The sequence below is a fragment of the Gymnogyps californianus genome, chromosome 1 (genome assembly GCF_018139145.2).
Source record: "Gymnogyps californianus isolate 813 chromosome 1, ASM1813914v2, whole genome shotgun sequence".
NCBI lineage: Eukaryota > Metazoa > Chordata > Aves > Accipitriformes > Cathartidae > Gymnogyps > Gymnogyps californianus.
In genome coordinates this window covers 193,572,722-193,595,826 of record NC_059471.1, presented here as the reverse complement: position 1 = coordinate 193,595,826, position 23,105 = coordinate 193,572,722, and the positions used below count along the sequence as shown (strand labels likewise).

Sequence of the window (23,105 nt, the reverse complement as noted above, 5' to 3'; positions counted from 1 at the left end):
CCCTCCTCCCCAGCCCTGCTTTGCTTATGCTTCAGAACGATTAGAGAGAAAAACGAGTTTAACTTTGCTAAACTCATCTTGAAGTAAGCATTTACCACAGAAAATTTCAACCCATCTGAAGTGACACACATTATCCCAGGATGTCGCGATGAACTGTGCCAGGTAAAGCATTGTGATAAAACATTGCAAACTGGTGTGGTCAACTGATTTTCAAAGTCCATTTTCAAAGTAACTAATACGCTGTTGTACTGATAGCTATGAGTTTGTATGACTTCTAGTCATCATTTATTGCTGACTTTTGTAAAGCTTTTCCATAGGTATTAAATCACAGCACCACAATTGCCAAAAAGTTGGTGATGTTAGTAAATTACTTGAGTTTTCTTTTTTTTTTTTTAAAAAACTCTCTACTCACCTATGATGTCTTAGGAGGAAGCTCACTAATCAAGTTTTCCTTGGCACACATGACTTCTAGTTTTGTAAAAAAAAAATAAAATCTTACACTGACATTGTTTATTAATATTCTGCTTCTTGCAGGAGATATATAACATTTTTTCCACACTTGACCCAGTTTGAAAAGGCAGGCTATATGTCTTTTGAGTCTGTAGCTTGGATTACAAGAAAAAAATTAATTAGAATATGGCCTTTGTCTGAGAGAGGAACTGACACGCATTTATTAAAACCTGTAATCCATCATGGTTGAAGATTATAGAAGATTTTTTTTATGATTCTTATTTTTTTCTAGATCAGAACCAATATGTGTGAGTAAAGAGATTATCCTAAGTACTTATGTTTTAAATAACTTGTCAGCATGCTAAGATGATGAATGTGATTACAAACATCTCTGGAAGAAACCTTGAACGACAGCTGATTCCTTGGATTATCATTTTAAAATGTCTGCAAAACATTTAGGTTGAAAGGAACAGTTATATCAAGATGGGATTTTAGAAAGGAGGATTCCTTTTTTGCTTTTGGTCTATAGAGGCTTGAAAAACATAGTAGAATTAATTGGCCTAAAAAAGACTTTTTATATACAACTATATGAAACTGTAAATACATTAATAAAAGATATCAAAATAGAAAGCATGAAGTTATATGAGGCTACAAGCCAGTTTTCCTAAAGAAAAGGCTGGAGAAGTAGCACACGAGCATTATAGTTTCTCTTGTTGTGTGCTAATGTGGTGAAGTGCAGAAGTATACGCTAAGAAGAGTATAGAATATGGTTTGCAAATGGCCATAAGATCACAATTAACCTCTCTCGTATGGGCACCCTTAGAGATTAAGAAAGGAAAAATTGTTTCTATATTTTTGGAATGAGAAGGGGGGAATTATATAATATCGCTGTCTTCCTCAGCCTAGATGTGCAAATGGAGGGTGTTGGTCAACCTGAGTGCTTTAGAGAAAGTAGTAAGGAACCCCCAGGCCACCTGGAAAAAGAAGATATTCCCTTCCTCCAAGAGCAACCGTGACACACCTTTGTATACACCAACTTTGTGCCTGAAAGCTGTGAAGAATTACTTATGTGTAATTCAACGGTATTACAAAAATGTGTATCATTTGGGACAATGAGCCCCATTTATAACTCTTGTCACCCCCAAAATGACACAAATATAACCAGGAAAAAATCTAGATCCTATTCTTCAAAGGCGTTTAACTTGGCTAGGGATACATGTTAAGTTTGCTTGCACTTAGAAGTCGTATCTCAGTCCTGTTCTTCCCAGACTTCAGAATTAGCAAATACACAGGTATGACAAGGATCACAGGGAAAAAAAAAAAAGTGTAAAACCTGAATGAAGATGTCTTGGCTCAGAAAAGTAAGTTGCCTCATTTCTGATTATTCAATCAGCTACTTATGGCTTTGAACTAAAGAGGTAAGTCCTAGTATCAGCAGGCACATGGCTGCACCCCTGCCCTGAGGCTGAGCTACCCGCACAGATCCTGAGAAACTGCCGGGCACGAGAGGGGAAACTGCTGAAGAGAGCGCGAGTGAGCAGCTGACAGATGTTGCGGAGTGCCATGAAGTCCGGCTGCGTTTCACAGGCGGTTCACGGGGAGTCATGTGAGGGAAGGCCAAACTCTGGTGGAGACCTTTTGGAAAGAAAAGCTTGCAAGGCCAGAACTACCAAGGTCAACCGTGTTGATAATACCATGTACGGCTGAGATGATCTAAGTGGCAGCAGCAGAGGTTTCACATTTGGGTATGGCTGTAACAAAACTGAGGCCCATAAAGAAAAGGTAATTAGGTAATTAGGTGGTTTATCTGCAAAGAGACAGAGAGACCAGGGTGGAGAAACAGAGGGATCAAGGTGGACAGGGAAAGAATAAGCAAGGGAAAATGGAGAGAAAAGGGGTAAAGGGGCTGTGTGCATGTAAGCAGGCGGCTGGGCAGCACCCTTGCCCACTCGTGCCCTGTGCCTGATCACTGCCCTCTGTCCTGCCTTCTTCTTAAAGCCTATTCCTATTCTCTGTGCGATGAATCCTGTTTCTACCACTCTGTCTCTGTGTGTGTGTATCTCCCTGTGTGGAACGCAGACCCTGCATGGTCCCTGGCCAGACCTGCAACGGGGAATTGGGCCGAGACAGGAGGATCATCCTGCGTTTGGCTCTGGTGGACAGGGAAGGGGAAACCCCTGGGGCCCCAAGCCCAATGGATTCAGCCACTCCATAACCTCTGGGACTGCACTGCTGTGGTTATAAAGAGAAGTCGTTAAGTGTAAAAGAGAATTCAAGCACATATTAACATGTTAAAACAGTTTTGCACAACAAACTATACATTACATTGTTTAGATTATTTTGTCTATGTGATTATTTTTTTAAAAGAGGACAAGAGCAGGAAAAAGTCTGCTTTACTGCTAGCTATTCTGTCATTCTGTGCCATTCTGTCTCCTGGTCTAGCATCTTCATGCTCATTTTGTGTATCATCAACAGTATGAGGATTTTTTAAAGTTTCCACTGTTTAGATTCCTCTAAATGTAAATTCGTTTTGGCTTTGTTGCAGCTCCACCTATCCTCAATCCCACACTGCTGAAGGGGTCTAGATCTATCTGCTGACACACCGAGATCCCTCACACACCCTTGCCTTAGGAATCAGTCGACTAAAATCTCCGAGCCCACACCAGGTCCGTCTTCTCCTATCCTTAGTTTTCATCTAAGACAGCGTCCATTGGTTGCTGTGGCATTCGAGTCCAGAACAGTATCTCTGCTCTCAATATTTCTACGTAGCAACTGAATGCACCAAAGTGAGAAAATAGTTACTCTCATGGCCTGTGTTAGTTTTAAACAAAGATCTATTCTGCTCCAGGCTCCTCCACCCTCCTCAGTGCTGCAACCTTCAGTACAAACAGCATCTTTTCTTGCCAGTTCAGAGTTACAGAAAATACTTGAGTGGCCAAGTTGAAACATTTTGCTTTCCTTCTTGCAGAGATTACTTGCTTTATTGCTTCCCAGAGTTTGGCTTTCGCTTTGCCGAAGGAGGCAGCAAAGAGCTCAGCAGCTGAATGAATGATCTGAAGCAAAGCCAGCATGGAGAAGCCTTGTGAGGGGGCAACTAAGGCAATTTGGAGGCCTGGGACAGCCCATTAGCCTGTGGGCGACCAGACTGGGAGACATGCAAGGAGAGGCTAAAAAAGGAGCTAATGTGGACACTATGGGTACGGGTGGAAGTGGAGCAAAGATTAAATAACAAAAAAGTCTTCCAAAAGTGTCTTCTGAACTCACGTATTCCACGGGAAGAGCAGCCGTCTCCAGGTCAGCTTTGAGTCCTTATTCTTGTAAGTAAAAGCTCTCCTACCTGACAGTGAAGACTGTTTACTGTATGTGGAAGACCACTAAGCACAGACTGGAATATTTATATTTATTTTTGCAATGCCATAGGTAAAAACAATTTAACAATGCCAAGTACAGGTGTTATTCTCATAAAAACTTCTGATTTCAAAACAAATGATTTCTATTTCCCACAAAAAGTTAAAATCACATGCAGCTATATGAAGGTTAATTGCTTAAGATGCACAATTATAGATCAGAAGACTTTGTTAAAATAAAAACATACTGGACTACATCATTTTAACAAGGCAATTACACAGAACTAGAAAACTGACTCTGTAGTAAAATATAAAAATCTACAATTATAAATATAAATTTGGTCCATGGATCACTACAGAAGTAGCAGTATTTACAGTAAGTATCAGATTACTATTCTAAATGTCTGACTGAAGTCTTAAAATGTTGAATGTTATGGAGAACAGTATTTTATTTACATTCTACTATATTAAAAGTTATATTTCTAGCAAATGTAAATTGTTATAAATACAGTAAATAAATCAAATGCTAAACCCATGACATGTTTGTAATTGAGAATCCCCTAACATCTATAAATATGATAATTTTAAGTTAAAAGTAAAGCCAGATAAATCAAAAACTAATACTGAAAAAACATACCACAATTCAATTCTTAGAAACACTGTAAAAGTCAATCAAGTTAGTCCAGACGTAACAACGTATTACAAGAAATCTTTCAAGAAAAGGCACACATTGTTAATGATAAAAGTTCCACAGTAAAGTCATATGTAACAGAAATGACTGAGCAATGGTTGGGATCTGATTATATATATAGTGACTGGACAGATTTTCCCCCCTACAAAGTATAAAACTGAAAATAATAATGGTAAACTCCAGGTGTGACTGGTGTGCTGTAGGTACGTTTGTGTTTAATTTGATGTGTTAATTAAACTAAAGATTCTAAACTTTCAGCTGCATTTCCATCAGGTAAAGCTGAGCCATTACTGTCCATAGATGCTGAAGGGTTTTCTTCTTGCCTTGTGCTGACAAGGCTGAGGATAGCTTTGTACAGGAACTGGTACTGTTCCTGGAGAAGAAAAGAGGATATAGTCAGTGTGTTGTCAGAAATAATAACACTAGATTATCTTGTAACACTGTTACTCAAAATTAATTAACAGCTGATGTGTCAGTCTGTTAATGTACTGTGCTCCACAATTTATTGTGTTAGCAGCTTTATTAATTTTCTGACTAATGGCTCCCCCTGTACACAACGTAAAGCACAACATTAAGGAACACAGTACAGGCAGGGGAGAAAACTGTATTTTAAAAGAAATATTATGTGCTGGATCTGATTCTTGTTAAAGTCAATTGCAATGTTCCCATTGACTGAATGGAGTCAGGATTAGGGCTACTGTTTGTCTGTTGGCTTTTTTCCCCCTTGAATATGTTCTCATTTTTTGGCCTCTGAATTCTACCCAGGCAGATTTTTTTTTTTCTTTTTTTCTTTTCGGTACTTGCAGTTACTGTTTATGTTTTTGAAGATCCTGCCAGGAAGAGGAGGTAGGAAGAGAGATGAGACTTGCGGGAAGACTGAGTGAGGAGGCCACTGCCTAGAGGGAGCGGAAGGTCTGAGCTGGGTGCAGCGGGAAATGGGGAGTGCCAGCAGCCGGCTGGACTGCAGGGTGGGCTGGGAAGGAAGAAACAGCTGGATGCTCTGTGCAGGGAGAGCAGGCACAGCGAAGGCTACGCTGCCCCAGGTAACAGTGGATGCTCTGAAAAGGCAGAGGAATATTTTGGGTTCTAGGATGGGTATATGAGGATAAAGAATTTCTGTGATGGAAGGAGTGAGGAGCAGTAAGACAGACTAAATAGAGTGGGGTTCGTGGTCTGGACTATTAGGTTGGACTAAGATATATCGGGTAGAAAGAGCAACGAATTTGAAAATCTGCGGTAGCAGCATGGGAAACTGGAAATCTGAGGTAAAAGGCCCAGGTATTTGCTGGAGACTCCTGAGGCAAGTGGAGTGAAGCTCCTCATGGTGCTTTTGAGGTGGGAAGAGTTCCCATTTTCACTCCATTGTCCGCCAGGCTCCTCAGTCTGGGCTAGCTGGGCTGGGCAAGGGGCAGATATGTCTGTCAATCCTGTGTTATGTTCTGTTTTTGCTGTCAAAAATGTGATAATGCTAACCCTAACATTTCACCCTTAAAGTGTTCTCCTTATTACACTCATCGTAGCTCTACAGCAGTCAGATTTGTAGTGGTATGACCAAAGGGGCAGGGTTCATTGTTTTTCATTTCTGTGAAGAGTTTTCATTTGTATGACACTGACTTAGTACGTAATTCTTATTTGTTATGCTTTTAATGTTTTTTTCTTTCTGTAAGCCCAGTGACAATGGCGTCAAGTGACCATTCAACGGCTCATGAAAGATCAAAGTCCATCCTGAAATGGGAAACTAGGGTAACTACCTCAGGGTCTACTTGGAGTACAAATTTATTCCTGCCGAATTAAAACCTTAATTTACATGACATAGTGCAGATTTTACGATGATAGTGGCAGCTCTGTACATTTTGAATATGACCACTTGATAACCACATAACAGGTTTTCACGGGAAATACTTTGTTTTGGAATAAGCAGCAGGTCCTCTACAGCACCTCTGGAAGACAGTTTTGATTAACTCAAGCAGAAACTTAAGATGCCAATGGTTCAGTAATGTTGCCCTAAGATCTAAGCGTGCTAATAATACCACACATAGCAAAAAAATATGCACACGTTTTGCTTATTACTTACAATGTCTGTAAAGACTCCAGGCCTCATCAAATTTATCATCTTCGCTACCTGGTAAACATCCACTGAATTCTCATTTTCCAGTTGATGCATCAGTGTTGTTAATGCACAGAAAGTGCCTGCTGTCACCCCTCCATGCCTTTGTAAAGTAAAAAAAAAAAACAACAAACCCACAAAAAAGAAGTCTCTAGAAACTGGATCAAGTTTCTACAGCTGGAGAAAATACAAAATCCAGGGTAAACCGATAGGATGAATTTCTGTCATGTGATCTTTATACTTTCTGAAATAGGCCTGCCCAGCAGTGCCTTAACACAACCTTCATGGCACCTGGCTACAACTTCTGGAGAGTCTTTAAAAGCCAGTCTTAGAGTTAATTCCTTACAATCTTCTACTAACCAAATCCTGAAGGCCTCAGGCCCTTCAGTATTTCAACATTTCAGTATTTTTGGTCATTATTAAACAGCTGGAAAAGGGTAAGGTGCCTCATCTAGTCTTACTTCTTTCAATAATAGACAATGAAGCCCTGATTGATTTCCTCTCCAGTGCCCTACTTGACAATCATCCGGAGTATCAAAACGATAGAATTGAAAAGAGAACATTGAAGTGTGATAAAATAAAAATGTTTCTCTTGTTGATGCAGCTGAAACAGAAGCAGCAGCACTACTGTTAGGTGCAGACTTTGTGCCTTGTTTCAGCAGCTTTCATTCTAAATGAGATGAAAGGATGGTTCTATAGAAAAACATCAAAACAAACTGAAAGCTGCAGTTCTTACTCGTCATGTACAATCATGGGTCCATCACGGTTGGAAGTTTCCTCTTTGATGATGCTGATCAGTTCAAAAGTTTTACTAATAGGACTATCAGGATTTGGCCATTTTGGACATTGAAAATGCCTCACTTCAAGTACATAGTCATCCTAAAAGAGGGAAAAAAAGCATAAATCGATTCGGTAAACGATTGTCTTTATTCTTATCCTTCACCCTGTTCCAGTCCGGCTCCAGCTTCCAGATACATAATCCTACTGCTGTGGAGGCTGGACTACCCTATTCCCAATGTCACCAAATTACCTATAGGGGCTACTCTCTCCCTGGGTGTTTTACCACCGATTTACCACAGAAAATGTAACAAAATATAGGCATTACCTTTAACAAATCAAGTCCTGAGTTACAGGTTTATGACAGTGTTACCTGTGTAGCTTCTAAAATAAAGTCTTGGATTATGAGCTTCTCCTCATTAGACAGACACTTGTGTTCTTCAGCAATCATAGTAACTTTGAAACTCTCACAGTTTATAGGCTCATCTTTGTTTGGCCAGTATACAAATTCATCTTCAGCCTCCAGGAAAAGAAAAAAACACACACATACAAGTAATTAATGTTCAGCTCTTAAAATAAAACTTAATCCTATATAATAAATAACGTGCCATGTATGTAATCAGTGCAGCCAGCTAGATTTAAATTGACAAATCAAAATTTGAGTAGGATTACAAACGTCACAAGTGGTGGTCTTCAGACACCTCTGTAGTGAACCTGACCAGAAGACCACTGTACCCCGTGGAGATAGCGACCCACATAACAGTCAACACGTGCTGTGCTGCACTGTGCCACACATTCAGCCTGGCCTTCAGGCTGTGTTGTGCTGCCCACAGCCCATGGTCACAGGATAAACTTAGCTGGTTGATTGCAACAGAGGAGCCTGCAGGCAGCTCCCACTCAGTACTGGCGATTACGCCACCTGCGTGGCCTTGGAATTATCTAAAAGTGCAGCAAGAAGTTCTCATGACAACATCCTTTCTGTTTGACAGCAGAAATGATGAACAGAGTTGTCTTCTTTTAAGAAAATCCTATAATAGCTTGAATGACCAAAATGGGGGTAATCCTCCCACGGATGGGAGCTGCACAGCGTGATGTATCTTGATCAGAGATACGTTCAGTGCTGCACAACTTGGGGTTCCCAGCATCTGAAGTGACGTAAGATTATCTATATTACCCTCTCCTTTATAGAGTAAGCTCTAATAAATAGCATTTTTTACAGAGTCTGAGTGCCTTTCTTACTGGGATCATAACGAATCAGCACCTCGGGGCAAAACAACCTCCCTTATTACAAAGGCTAACTTAAAAATCCACCTGTTTTGTAGGAAGTGTAACATTCATAAAACATTTCATAAGAAGAAAAAAACAAACATTGTCTTGGTTGTACATGTTTTTCCAATCATGGAAGACTCTCCAAAGCATTTGCATGGTTTTCTTCCAAACTCGTTATCAAACACGATGCCCTCTCACACCTCAAGATTTTTCTAAGTACCATCTTAAAAGCTCTCAGATATTCCTGCATTTCTAGTAACTGAAAAACGTATTCATTTGTTATTAAATTACACATGCAGGATGAACACATGAGCTTCCTTTGCTGTTCAGAGTCAGATAAATCCCTGCTAAACATTTGTGAATTTAGGAGACAAGCAAGAGAAACAGCCTTATATTTCTCCCCTTACCTAATAATGGCTGAAGAAGCCATATTACAACTAATGTAAAAGTCCTGGAGAGAAAACTAACCTTGCATAACAGTGACTTCTGCTGTTTGGCTCTTTTTATAAATTATACAGGAATGATTCAGTATTTTCTCATGCTAGTTGCAATCTGCCCAGACAAGGATCTCCAGTTTTCCACTAGATGATTTGGGGATTTTACACTCAGTACAGTATTATTAATTTTTAATTGTTTTTTGCAAAATCCAAGATATTGTCTCATGTCCTTCATATTTCAAAATGGTAATACTAATAAAATTCATACATAAACCCATAACAATCGGCCACAAAACTTACCATATTCTGGCTATCAGGAAGCATGACTATTAGCTGGGCATTATGGTCCCATATCATTCTCCAGAAATCCTTGATAGTGTGTAGTAAGGGATGCTGAGTAATAATGAATTCATTACTTTGATAATAACCCTGCAAAACAAAATCAACAGACTCAAAATTGATGCCCAACTGTTAACATTTAAAGGAAGCTTGTAGTGGACAGAGCCAGAAGCCTAGAAAATAAATTGCAGACTTGTGTCTCCTTTGGCTTCCTGCAAATATTAGAGGAATATAAAACTTCCATTGCAGTATTTTCCAGATGAAAAGAATAAAATCAATTACACCAAAATAATTTTTAAAACTTCAAAAAATTTGATCAAAAAAAAAAGACGGAAGAAATCAGTGGAGACTTGAACAGCCAACTCAGAATGAAAATACATTAACTCATACACACATGCTAACTGTTCTACATTAGCCAGACTTCCAGAGGAGCTGGCAACCTGAAACAATTAAAAGAATACTTGAAAGCTCTGCAAAAATCCCAAGTGGTCTTTTAATTTGTACAGATGTCCCAGCTTTCCCATCTCTTTCCTGAATGTCCAGGAAGCATTTACTCCTCCCTCTCAGCTAATGAAGGGGAAAAGTGTTGAAGAAAACCCAGGGAACAAAAAGATAACGGAAAGCTGATGAGCTACGGTGCCTTGGGCTATGCCAGTTGCAAAAGCTCCTTAAGATGAGCAGGTAGGAAGGCAAACCACAGTACAGCCATTAAAAACTAACTTGTTAGTTAGCACTTAGTTCATCTGAAAAGATTCTTCCATAGATGGCACTTAGCTGTACTAGTTTTTTAAAACTATGATGGGATTTCTAGTTCTACAGATTGTCAAAATGCAATGCACTTAACCAAACTTAAAAACAGTAATAATAGTAATCATACTTCCTGGGGGAAGTAACTCTTTCAGGCAGAGTGGATAATGGAGGAAAGGAGCTTTCAAAATCAGGACTGTGCCACCCTAATGTAGACACAAAGCAGCTCTGAAAACAGCTGTACAATGGGACATTGTTTTTCAGCATCACAGTTAAATGACTTACCATAATATAGGAAGCATTGATGTAGTCTGTCCCTTCACCAGACAGTGATGAGATACCCACTCTAGACCTTTCCACTGTAAAAAACAGTCATGAACTAGTACAGATGTTGCAATGACTCATATATTATAGCAATTATCTCACATATCTCATAGTAATGATAACACTAAGATCCATCAATCAGGATAAAGCATTATCCAGCCATCTATTTTGTTTTCCTATGTATGTAGTACTTAGACAAATAATTTCTTCACTAAAAGTACTTTATAAAACATTGCTCCACACCCATGCAGATGTCTTCAGCTCTTTCTGAGGAAAAGTTAAAAGTTTGACAATGCACAGTTTGTAAACATTTTGTCACCCTGAGAAGCCAATTTGAACAAGCTTACCAGGAATGATGGATGAAGTTCGGTTCTTTTCTCTGTTACACTGTTTGAGTGCAGTTGAATAATCACACTGCTGTGTGTTAGACTGGCTCAGTAACTGAAACAATTAAATAAATAAAAAAACCAGGTCACTGTACAAAAGCCGTTCCTTCATTAGCTGCATTAAACAGAAGGGTGCACTTACTGCAGGTTAGCTGTCTCTCTTAACTTCAGGCATCTAGTTATCTGGCTAAACTAGTTAGCAAGTCATCAGAATCTATTTTATCAGTTCAAATGATTCTTGAGCCCTAGGTCCATAAGCATGTCTTTGAAGGAAATGCCACTTTATGTTGTTCCCACATGCAGCCCCCCACTCTTTGTTGCCACCCCAGTGTCACTTCCATTTTGCCTGCACGGCTGTTTATGTAACTTTAAATAGTTTTGGAAAACAGTAAATGCCTGTGCAGAAAAATCTGCATTGTTATACAGATAGTATAGCTCCTGGTGTGACGCAGCTCTAGATATCCCAGTTATGAGCTTCCTGATTTTCTCTCCAAACCTGTGAGAGGAAAATAGGACTGATCGGGGAGGGGTCTCATTGACTTATTTGTTTCAATTAATACAATTCAAACAGGCAAGAGTATGAGAGGGAATGAGTATATGTATATATAGACACCACAATGGTGTATATACACTGCTTAGTCATGAAATAAGTTTGGAAAGCAGGTTTTTCCTAGTTTTTAGGGTTTTTTTTAATCACTAGTAAAATAAACCAGATTAATCAGAATGTTCAAAAGACTTTTCTGTGATGTTTTGGGCTGGGCATGTGTAGCTTTCAGAAGCTGCCTGCTTTGGAAAAACAGATAGCAAACCAGGGATGTTCCATCAAAACAAATTAGACCATGATTTTTTTCATCTAAAACAGTTCTTCAGTAAAACAAGACTCCACATTTTTGTTACTATTCTAATAATTTTAGCTTGCAATGAAACATGTCCCTTCCTGATAATATTTAAGGTCTTGAATTTGGAGCTCTACATGGTTCCTGCAATTTGCACTGCACACTCTGTGTTTATATATATTTACACACTCTGTTTGTATATATTATGTATTTTATTCTTTCATCTGTGTAGGAAAGGTGGGATGCTTATTTTTCCAAGCACATCACAGCTGAGATAACAGTCCCTACTTTTCCCTAGGAAAAAACAGTGCAACACTGTCAGATTATTCAAGCCAGGATAGCAGCAAACTCTGAAATCCTTTGGTATGCTGTTCCTATTCTGTTCTGTATTGTTCATTATCTTGAAGAAATACTAGTTACTGTGCCTATGTGACCAAAATACTTCAGAAAATAAATATATTAATATTTTTCATAGCCTCATTATCTACTGACATTATCTACAGACTTATCTGCTTAAGTTTTTTACTTATGATCCAATAGCTAATTGTAGAAAGAATACACGTTATCCCATGCAGTCCTCCTTAGAATTAAAATCCTTAGAGAGAAAGGTTCTAATAATTCATTTCCTGTTAAATTAGGGAGAGCAAAGTCTGTTTTGCCACATAATCTGGAAAACATTTAAGTGTGACTTGCTTCTCTGAATTCAAATTCGTTTGCAAAGGTAGGATTTTCTGTGTTTCCTTTATATGTGCCCCAGTGAGCCAGCTAGACTTCCCATTCTCCCCATGAGTCAATGAGCTGTTACCCGGCTAGGTCTGCTCTTTCTCTGGGTGACTCAAAGTCCTGTGCATGTACGCGCTGATCTCCACATCCACAAGCACCAAAGTGTTCACTTATTGCCTGCTGAGGTGAAGTCTGTCTTCTAGCCAGTGCTGTACACTAAGGGGAATATGTTTATTGGCCAATATATCTCATGACATTTTTGCCAGAATGACATCTTTCCAGACTGTTGTTTTACCTTTGGGATCTTCGTGCAAAGGCATGTAGTTAGATTTTCCAAAATTTATGTACTGGCCTATTTCTCATGCTCTTGGGTTTTTTTTTTAAATTCCTTGTTTAAGAGTGTGCAAATAACTCTTTTGTCCCAACTGACTGCATGCATTTGTTAAATTGCTCTGAATTTAGGCTCAGCAGTTAAATTTTAGATAGAGAAAGCCAATGAAAGTTGTGTTGAGATACCTACTTTTATGTCATTCTAGCTTGCAGGCCTAAAGCTTTTCGTGTTACTATCTTGGAGAGCTCACCTTGAATTGTTTCTCCAGTCTGGTCTTTCCTGTTGGTCCAGGTATCAAGAGAGCATTAACATAGGCATGAATGTGAGTCTCAAGGACTTCTGTTTCTTTACTGAGTATCGCTTCCACCAATGCATCGTGAATGAAGATGTATTGCTCCTAGGAAAATAAAACCAAACATCCAAGCTCTAATTATTTTCAGATTCCCCTGGACACCTCTGGCTAAGCTGCCACTTCTAACATGGTCAGTATTTCTTCACAGCGTGCTGCTGTAGGGGAGTTTTCTCAAAAGTGATCCTCTACAGTGAAAGCTGTCCCTCCGCAGTGACAGTACACATTTACAAGCACAATGGAACTATACATGCAATGTATATACGATATAATATCAAATCCCACCACTTGTGGTATCTCATGTTCACAGAGCAGAGTTAAAAATGCAAGCATAGCCTTGAGTCAAATTTTCAAGTCAGCTTGTTATGTGACTCTCCCTGTCTTTCTTGCAATGAAGTGATGACTCCCAGTTGCTACTGCTATCCTCTGTTTTCTCTCTCACATCCTTTGGAACAAGTGCCCATGCTGTTGTTGATTACCTTTTTTTCTATTGAAAGGCACTGGGGAATCTAACCACCTGTTCTTGAAACCTGAAATAGACTTTCAAATGCCCTGCTGTTGTTCCTATTGTTTTCTTCTGGTCTTTCACTATTCTATATATAATCTTCAGTTTAAAGCAGCTATAGATAATCTTCTGTCTGAAACAGCTTTTTTTCCTGCTTTTTATTGCCTGACATCAACAGTTTGATCAGGTTCAGTGAAGATCTGAACACCTAACAATGGTGTTTCCTTAAAAAAATCTATGACAAAAATGTCTGCCCTGCCAAGAAAGTGCTACTGTGGGAAGCACTATTTATACAGAGTTTCTCTCTTCTGAGTCCTCCCTAATAAACAGACAAGAGCCCACAGATAGGTAATGGCTAGTGCACTGCTTTAAGCGAGCCTAGAAGGATGTCTCTATAAAAACAAGGGAAGCAAAAGGGAAAGTCCAGTCTGGTGACTGGTTGCCAGTCTGTCTGGTGGTGCCAAAAAGATGACTGTATCATCTCTCCTCCTGCAAACAGAAATAGTCTGTAATAGTCTCTCACTGTATATATTTTAGTCTTACCTCAGTCTGCACCAAGTAGTTCCTTTGGGTACGTATGTGTTTTAAGAATCCAAATATGTTGACTGTCCCTTCATGCTGAATTTGCTGCAGCATGCTGTCTAACACTATGTATGTGCCTGTCCTTCCAACACCAGCACTATAAAACAAAAAAATAGTCTTGAGCCTGAAGTAAAACAATAATGAAAAGAACTGTTTCTTATACATAGCTTTTTCAACAAACTGCCATGTAGGGAAGGTTTTCCTCTACAAATCATATTGTTATATGATTCTATTACTTTGCTAAAGCTTCAAGGCTCATAATGAAGAAAAATCAAACTCATCTTTTTCTCTGCGCAAGAAGAGATCTAAAGATAATTTTCTCAAATGATTTTTAAAGTATCAACTTTTAGCAATTTTTGAAGTATCAATTGAAATAGAACTAAGGGGTTTCTTGCAGGTCTGCAATTTTCAGGCTTCTGATATTCCTTAGGATACTTTGTCAAGTATATCTAGAAAGAGTGGCATATGTCAACACTTGGCACAGTCACAATGTGCCCAAGTTCTTCTATGTTGAAACACACATCACTTTAAAGGGAAAGTTGCATTATGCCACCCATTACAGATACATGAGATTTCAAAGATACCGGATGGAGGAAAACCCCAGGAAGTGGCAGAGCTGCTGAAGGTACCTCTGCAAAAGAAAAAGCTTAGTGCTCTCCAGATACAGCTAAGAGGGCAAGCAATGGTTGAAACCCTTCTTAAAAAGGGAAGATGCAGAAGAAAGGGTTAATCAACTCACTCTTGTTATGAACTCTGACTCATTTAGCACAAAAACGGCTGTATCGTAAGATTAAACCCCAACTTTTTCTTTCATAAAATATCTGGGTAGGGAGTACAAGGTCAAGAGGTCATTTTTTGTTATCTAGTCATATATGGGAATTAGTCAGTTGTAATGCCCCTCTAAGTTACGAGGAAACATTATGTGTATTGGCACATGTAACTTGACAGCAACACTGTGCTGGGTCTGCATGGTCCCTTACGGGCAGATCCAAGCTCAGTCCATACACGCTAATTCAGTCATCTCATTTCTTCCACAGAAGTGGCACAAAGCATGGGTAGTGTGAGCTCAGATTGCTGTAATAAACTGTCTAAATAAATGTGATATAAAACTGAAAGGTCCAGGTTATCAACACACTATTAGACACAAAAAAGTATAAAGATTACTAGACACCATCTGTACTTGTTATGAAATATGAAATATGAAAAGTACCAAAACATAAAAATAGCTAAAAAAAGTTTCATGAAGTTCCTCCTATGTGTCCTCCATATAGCCTGTAAAGATAAATAAAAGTTACATTTCTAACATGAGATGACTGCTTTGAAATTCCATACTGCATGGGGACAGGTGAACTAAAAGACGAATAAAACTGCCTACAGACAGAGGTGAGCTATACCTATGACCCAATGGAGAGGTCTGACTGAAGCCACACAACTTACCACTGTTCACTTTTTAAAAACTCAATTAAATTGACTTATAATGTGTTACTGATCTCTCAGCCCGCTGGCATAGATCTCAGACTTGGCATTTTGGGGAAACTCTTATTTTGAACTTCCCAAGAACAGGCAGGATCTAGATAGCAGCAGAACAACCAAAATGTGGAATTTTCATTTTCCAAGCTAAAAACAGATTTCAGTCAGATTAGATCATCCCAGAAATAAAATATCTTCATTTGCAGCATTTGTGAGGCGACTTTACCTGTTGGCTTCCTCAGAGTCAGCTCCAGAAGGACAGAATTCATGAGGAGGTTCTCTTTCCAAATGTTCCATCAAAGGTGAGGTACTACAGTGGAAAACCAGAACCTGCTTATATATTTTACAATAACCCGGTCCTTCACGGGCATTGTGAAGTCATTCCAGGCCCTACAAGCCCTTTTTAACCAATTTTCCCTGAGCTGCCCAGTTTTAGTGAGCACTGACAGAACACCTGCCCGCACACTGCGGCACATGCAGACCTCAAACCGTTCCCCAGAATGCTCCTCCATTGCAAATGACTGCTAGAGTGCAGAGTAATGTTAAAAACAGCAGAGTTGTAGTTCAGCCAGGAATAGAGTGAGTCTTCTTGTGTGGACAGAGCTCCTCTTAGGATTACAAAGTATCCCTGCACCAAAGAAAGCATGAGCCAAAAACATCCTAACGATATATTTGCAGAAATGAAACAATTACTGCTATGTATGTATCTGGTAAGCTCATAGGAATCAAGAGAGTAGTATAGAAATGTGCAAAAAAGTAAAAAGAAAAGCATTTTTGCAAAAAAAAGAACATAGTGCAGAGCAGCAGCATCTTGTTTATGGAGATTTATAGAAGTGGCACAGACAGTTGATTAGTTGGCCTTACCAAGGACAGAAATATCAGCTAAGAAATTAATCTTTTTCAATCAGGAATTGTTAATGTGAAAGTGAAATTTTGCTTAACCCACCACTGAAAAATTCTTTTTTCTGCAAAACAAAAGCGGAGTGAACCTTACGGCGGTAAAAACCACACCTGCAATGAACCACAACAGGCCCGACAGCATGGCGCTTGGCATGCGATGCCTTCCGCACGAAGGTGAGCACGGGCAGCGTGTATTCTGGAACACCCATGTCAGGCCACTGGGTATAATGGTACTGAGTTACTATACGTCCACTAGACCTCCCTTTCTGGGAACCCTGCAAGAGAAAAATAATTCCATATGTAAGCAGCCCACATCTGAATGGCAACTCTTCATAATTTTATTTCTGTACCTGATAGTTCTTGAATTAGTACTGTCCCTATTTAGTTAACAGCATGCCACCTAGCTCTGAATATTCCAGCTTTCAAAGAGAAGAGGAAGGGCGAGTGTTTCTGTCCCATCAGCTTGCCCTCTGAATGGAAAAATGACCTGGCGCTATCCCTTAGAAAGCCATAGAGAAAGGCTAAGAGCACTGGAGGGATACAAATTACAGCTGCTCTTAAGAGTCACTAGCTATTTCTGCCACTTTGCTCCTCTGCTGGGTGGACAGAAAGGGTAGAATTCACCTCACTTAGCTTTAGTGATCTACAAGGGAAGTAGCCTTGTGTAGGCTGCTTTTCTAAGCTCCCTCCCTCAATGGCAACTCAGAGGCATGGATAGCTTCAGAGAGCAGGTCACCTCATTCAAAGACTGATTCCTAAAATAGGCAGAATAAATTACTTGACAGTAAGTGTTGTACTTTAGCCATTAATTGTACAGGGAGACCAAGAGACTAGATGTCTAACATTTAGGTGGCTGAAATAAATTAAGCTTTCAGAATGCCCCTCAAAGTAGCCAACGTCACACTGCTGAGCTGAGAGCATGCTGGTTCTGATTACAATAAAACAAGATGTGGATTCACCTGTTCTGCAGGGGGGTAAAAATTCAGTCCTTAAAAATAAAAATTGATAGCTGAGGTGGATGATTTAATTCATACCACATTTTCTACTAGCAGCTCGCTTTCTGAAAATGTATCCTCCTGCTCATCAGGCAGGCAAAGTCCAAATCAGCTCTCCAGTGTGATCACAGCCTTTTCCCTGATGGTCCTATATCACATCAGTACTATAGACCAGTATCTTCTCAATTTGTTGATCTGGTTAAATTAACTCTGAAGTTGATGAGCATCTCGGCTGGCTGAGACCTACAGGACTCAGCTTTACCTATACAACAGAAAAGAGCTGCCAACTGTCTTAAAAAATATTCTGAGCAACTTTTAACACTCCCTTTTGCCCAAACTATGTTTTCAGGCTGCTACAAACCTTTTTGATCTTGGTGTTTCTAAGAGTAAAATTCCTCACAGTGTAATAGGCAAGTACATGAACACTCTTCTGAGTAACCAAGAAGTTCCCATATTCTTCACTGCCTTCGGCAGGCCAGTACTGGTCACATTTTCTCTGTTAGAAAGCAAATGAAAAACAGAGAAAAAGAGAAAGAAAACAAAATGTCAAACTAGCAAGCTGAAATGTTCAAATTTAAGAGCACAGTCAATCACAAAAACATACAGGAACTCTCAATATACCCAGTTTATAATAGACATGATCTTCAGTGTAAGAGAACAAATAATGTGTATTTTATGCTGTAAAGAGAGATGGCTGTGCAAAGATGCTCTTTATTCGGAATACTCCAAAGAACATACTATCAGAGTTAAAGGGCTCCAATATTGTGGAACTTGGCATTTTATAGGCACTTTAAAATCTAAAGAAAATAACAGATAATCTATAGGAAAAATAGGAATACATTCAAGTCAGTAGAGTTGTATGTAGCTTTTGGTTAGTTCATAGCATGGGCAGAGTATATTTATATCTGATCAGTGAGGGTAAGGGTGAGCTTGTGCGTGGCCAGAATACACAGCAGAGAGCCATGAGGTCCAGCCTTTTGGTTGGGTAGCCATATAGCCTTCTCTAGGAGTACTAGAAGAGTACATGTTTATAGCATGGTATTATAAAAGAAGTGGTACTCCCAGTGTGGCCGTCGTCTGCATTTGCTCTGCCTGTATCATCTGATAGATGCTTATTAGGTCATATGACAAGACTTACATGCATTTTAGGCATTGCTGCCAGTATGTGGCAAGTGTGATGCAATGTCTCCTCATGTGACCCCAGGGTACATGCATACTCCCATCACATAACCAGAGAAACACACATCCTGTGATGGGATTTGACCTCATTTTGTCTCACTGGACAAACGGGTATCTAGTCATGTAGTAGGAAAGGAACTGTGGGTCCCATGGGATGTTAACAGAGAGCAGCCAGTGAATATCCAGAAAAATTCACCCGAATTACAGCCTTCTCCTTTCCAGGGTCTAAGGCACCCCTGAGAAAGAGAATGGCGGAGAGCAGATTGCTAGGAGAATGTGGCACAAGTTCCACAGTCTGGTCACTCCTAAATATATACAAGAAGTCTTTTTTTCAGTATAAGACAATTTTTTTGTAGTTAGAACACAGTATTTTCAAGACTTGTTGTTGACAATTGAGTTTAAATGTTTTCTTTAGTTTCATACTACAAATACTCAACTTTATACTTCTATAGCCAATCCTAGTACAAGCAACTACTACAAACTGTTGCTTTTTGCTCAATAAATGCCTAAAAAAAGATTTTTAAAAGAGAGAAAGGAGTCTGCTAGAGGTAGATCTATCAACATCAGAGAAATAAATAATAGACAAAGGTACTCATACCCTTCCTTTCTCAACGAGATTAGTTATCATCACAATAACTTCTACGTTATGTTCCCATATCATTCTCCAGAAATCTTCTGCTGTCGATTTTAGTGGCCCTTGAGCTGCAATGTAGGCTTTTGGCTTGTTGTAGCCCTAAATTGAAATATAACAAATGACACTTGTCAAATCACAGTCCGCGAGCAAAAGGAGGTTGGGAGGAGTACATGACATTTTATGTATCTATTTTTAAAGAATCTCAAAAGCTTTTAAGTACTTTTGAATTTATAACTATCCAAATCGCAGAAACCCTGTGGTACCAGATGACATACGAATGCAACTGTTATGTCACTGTTTATCGTTTCAACAAATAGGATACATGTTCAAGTGCCCATGTTCCTGCAGAATGTTGACATGATAGTGATTATGAGACATCTGTTATGATAGTGGTTTAAAAAATGAATCAAGATCATTCACATGTAAATTACTAGGTAATGAAAACTGAATAAATGGTACCTCAGTGAGGCTCTCAGCCAAATGGCATCTTCCTCTCATGAGATTATCTCAGACAGAAGAATTAACCACTTACCAAAAATGTATAAAAGAACAAACATTCAGATGCGAAATGCTTCTAAAATGACTCAGATGTGACAGAATTTGTTTCATACAGCTCTTCACTAAGCTGCAGCTGCTACAATACAGGATGGATTCAAGAAAGAATTGGAGTTTTACCTGTGCTTTAACTTTGTAGGCTTAACTTAGATAATTAAATTTTTTTTTAACAAAATCTGTAATATTGTGATACTTTTTTTTTATTACGTCTATTCACTTCCATACATCAGTTTTTACAGAAAAAGCTGACAGATGAATAGGCTGGCAGATAGAAAAAGGCACTTACATCAACATAGTTGGCATTAATGTAATCAGTCAGTTTTCCATCCTTTTCTGCAAGCTGTGCTAATTTAACCCTAGTGTGATCATCTGTAGTAAAACAAGGGAGAAAATAAGCATAGTTTTCTGCAAGAATTATATTCTTTCTGTAAGAAATCTTTTTAAAAAATACTGAAATGGATTTTTACAATACATAAGACTAATACAGTGACAATCACATATGCAAACATCCTGCGCTTAGGTATGAATCAGATTCAAAATTCTAGTTTGCAGAAAAATAAACTAATGAATCCAAGGATTCAAGGGATTCAGAATTTAGTTGCCTGAACAGCAGCACCTGGGGTCATTTTAGGCACTGTGACATATTCCCCTACAGCCGCCAGCTGCTGCTTGTGAAGGGGCATAGGTCTTCTGTAAGTCCTGTGTCACGACTGCCAAGCCTGCACAGAGGGATGTCTCAAATGACAGTAGGCAGCAGTGTTTAGGCACATTAATTCCAAGTTAAAGAGCGGAGACTGGAGAGCAATGGGACCTTGGAGAAGCTGGTCAGCTGAAGTGCCTCAGCAGTGGCTACCTCAGGGAAAGCTGAAGCTTTCTGTAGCCTGCCTTGATTATAAGGACTAGAGACCTGATTCAGTTGCACAGGGCAGTTCTTGCTACTTGAGCTGCCCTAAGCTGCCTGTGCACTGCCCTTTGATAAAAAAGCCGCTGGGTTGGCACCTTATGTACAATCAGATACAAACAGAGTGGCAGAGGAAAATCCCTGACTTTCCATCCCTCTGGAGGTATCTTCAGCCAGGTGGAATAGGATTTCTTGCTGCTGGTTTACATTGTCTTCTGCCAGATGGGCTGATTCTGTCTTTTTTTCTATTAAGCTCTAGTGATGCTGAATGCTGAACATATATTTAATTTAGAGCTTCTTGTTATCAGAACAAAGTTGAAATACAATAGAGAGTTAAGAAAAATATATTAAGCCACCAAAATGATCGAGAGCCCAGAGGCAATAGCTTCAAAGAGAGATTAACAAAAGTAGAATAGATGTGTTTCAGAAAAGAAAAATCTGGGATAGTGAAGAAGGGCGACGCAATGGGAAAACATGTGTCCTGGGTAATGAAGCTGGTCTATTACATTGTTGCAGGTCACAATACGACATAAAACCAGTACATTTATATATGACCGTAAATATATCCAAGGATTGTGAAGCTCCTAGAGAGGATAAATCATTATTCCAGATCAAAGACGGATTAATTTTGGCAATCAAAACACAGCTTCTTTGGCTTTATAATGGCATTACAATGAAATCTCCCAACTCCCTTTGGGTCATCACAGAAGACACAAATATGTCTTGCTAACACATGCTCATCAAAGCAGCAGAATGCCAGAGGACTAACTTGAAGAGATGTGAAATCTCATGCTACTCCTCTCCCAGCATTTTGCTGAACAGTAGCCAGAGCTTTCAGTGTAGAGGTATTTTTTTTCCCTCTAATAACATATAAAACTATACTTGTCTATAATTATTTCTTAAACAAAAGACCAAGTGATGCATTTACTTACAAGCAACAATGTTTATGTATCGATTCTTATTCTTGTTGTCGGGGTGATTAGAGCTGTCTGATGTAATACCTAGATCTACAGTACAGCTCTGGATTTCCTGAAAAAAAAAAAGTATGTCATACTTTAGTAAATATTAAGATACATAAAATGTCTTAAAATACAGTAAGTCAGCACAAAAAGAACCACAACCTTATACCCAATTATCTATGATATTTTACAACTACTTCATTGCTAAAAAAAAATGCAGTGAAATAATTCCTTACCTGATAAAACTCTTTCAGTGTCTAATGAGGGAATGAATGCAAAAAAAGTAAAAAAAATCAAATTCCACAGCACAGAACAAATGGATAAAAGTGTTTATATAAATTACAATTACTATATGGAAAACAGTTATGGTCATGCAATATATATCTCCATAATAACAACAAAGCTGAATATTTTGACATAACTCTTAAAGGAAACAAGAGGTAATTTTCCTATTAAAATACTGGCATCTGTTTTCCTATCTTTAGCTTTAATGTTAGACCTTAGGCCGGTGAAAGCTTATGCATATGAACAACATCACTGACTTTAGCCAGATTATCTATATATTTAACTGTTCATTGGATCTGTTATTGGTCCTTATAACTGCATTAGTTTCTCTGTGGAATGCTTTTGCTCTCTTTGCATTCAGCTGTAAAACCTTCACTGGAGCAGGACAGAGTGCTGCTCAGACAGCGTCACGGCACTCTGGTGAAGGACAGCATTACAACCCTCAGTCTGCCAGCAGTTTCTCAATGAACCCAATGTTTTTATAAAGAGAGAGACAGGCTTGAGAAGACAGGCACAAAGTCTCTAAGACTCACAAAATTAATTTATTTATTGAATACTTTAACTGACAGGAAACTCAAGCATTTATAAGGTCCACATTGTTAAGCAGGAAATATGTTGTCATCACTAGAAGTACTATAATAATGTTTCCCAACACTTTTTAGGATTTATTTTAATATTAATCACCTGCAGCTATTTAAATATATATATATGAAAAGTGGTTACCAGTCTGAAAATTAGATTTTAAATATGAGTTGTTTTACAGTACTATAAATAAAAAACATGAACCACCCCTGTACTCTCCAAATATATGCCACTCTGCAAAGACAATGACTATATTTCAATTTTCCGTATCTTCTAAGTTCTTTATCAGTAGATGAAAGACCAGGACACTAATTCTGGGGTAGTCTATAAAGCCAAAAAGGATCTCCAAGAAATGATGAGGACACTGAGGTTTTTGTAATAGTTAAAACAAAACATGAAATATTTCAGATGATGCAGGTGTAGCTCAGTGAGATGTAGTATATTT

General features: G+C 38.8%; 2 protein-coding genes across 2 annotated transcripts in view; both read right to left on the bottom strand.

Annotated features, from left to right (window-relative positions):
- WNT16 (Wnt family member 16) overlaps nt 1-23,105 on the bottom strand; it is an 873,674-nt gene that overhangs the window by 478,055 nt on the left and 372,514 nt on the right. The window lies entirely within an intron of this gene.
- The window catches only part of PTPRZ1 (protein tyrosine phosphatase receptor type Z1), a 143,451-nt gene continuing 125,043 nt past the window's right edge, over nt 4,698-23,105 (bottom strand). Inside the window, exons 16-31 of the mRNA XM_050904294.1 lie at nt 22,030-22,050; nt 21,767-21,863; nt 20,220-20,302; nt 19,343-19,477; nt 17,927-18,061; nt 16,682-16,845; nt 15,897-15,980; nt 14,162-14,297; nt 13,015-13,161; nt 10,836-10,929; nt 10,450-10,523; nt 9,379-9,507; nt 7,746-7,892; nt 7,332-7,474; nt 6,563-6,698; nt 4,698-4,861 (exon numbers count right to left, since the gene is read on the bottom strand). Of these exons, the coding sequence (XP_050760251.1) occupies nt 4,721-4,861; nt 6,563-6,698; nt 7,332-7,474; nt 7,746-7,892; nt 9,379-9,507; nt 10,450-10,523; nt 10,836-10,929; nt 13,015-13,161; nt 14,162-14,297; nt 15,897-15,980; nt 16,682-16,845; nt 17,927-18,061; nt 19,343-19,477; nt 20,220-20,302; nt 21,767-21,863; nt 22,030-22,050 (1,866 nt within the window). The 3' untranslated portion in view covers nt 4,698-4,720. The remainder of the gene's footprint in view (nt 4,862-6,562; nt 6,699-7,331; nt 7,475-7,745; nt 7,893-9,378; nt 9,508-10,449; nt 10,524-10,835; nt 10,930-13,014; nt 13,162-14,161; nt 14,298-15,896; nt 15,981-16,681; nt 16,846-17,926; nt 18,062-19,342; nt 19,478-20,219; nt 20,303-21,766; nt 21,864-22,029; nt 22,051-23,105) is intronic.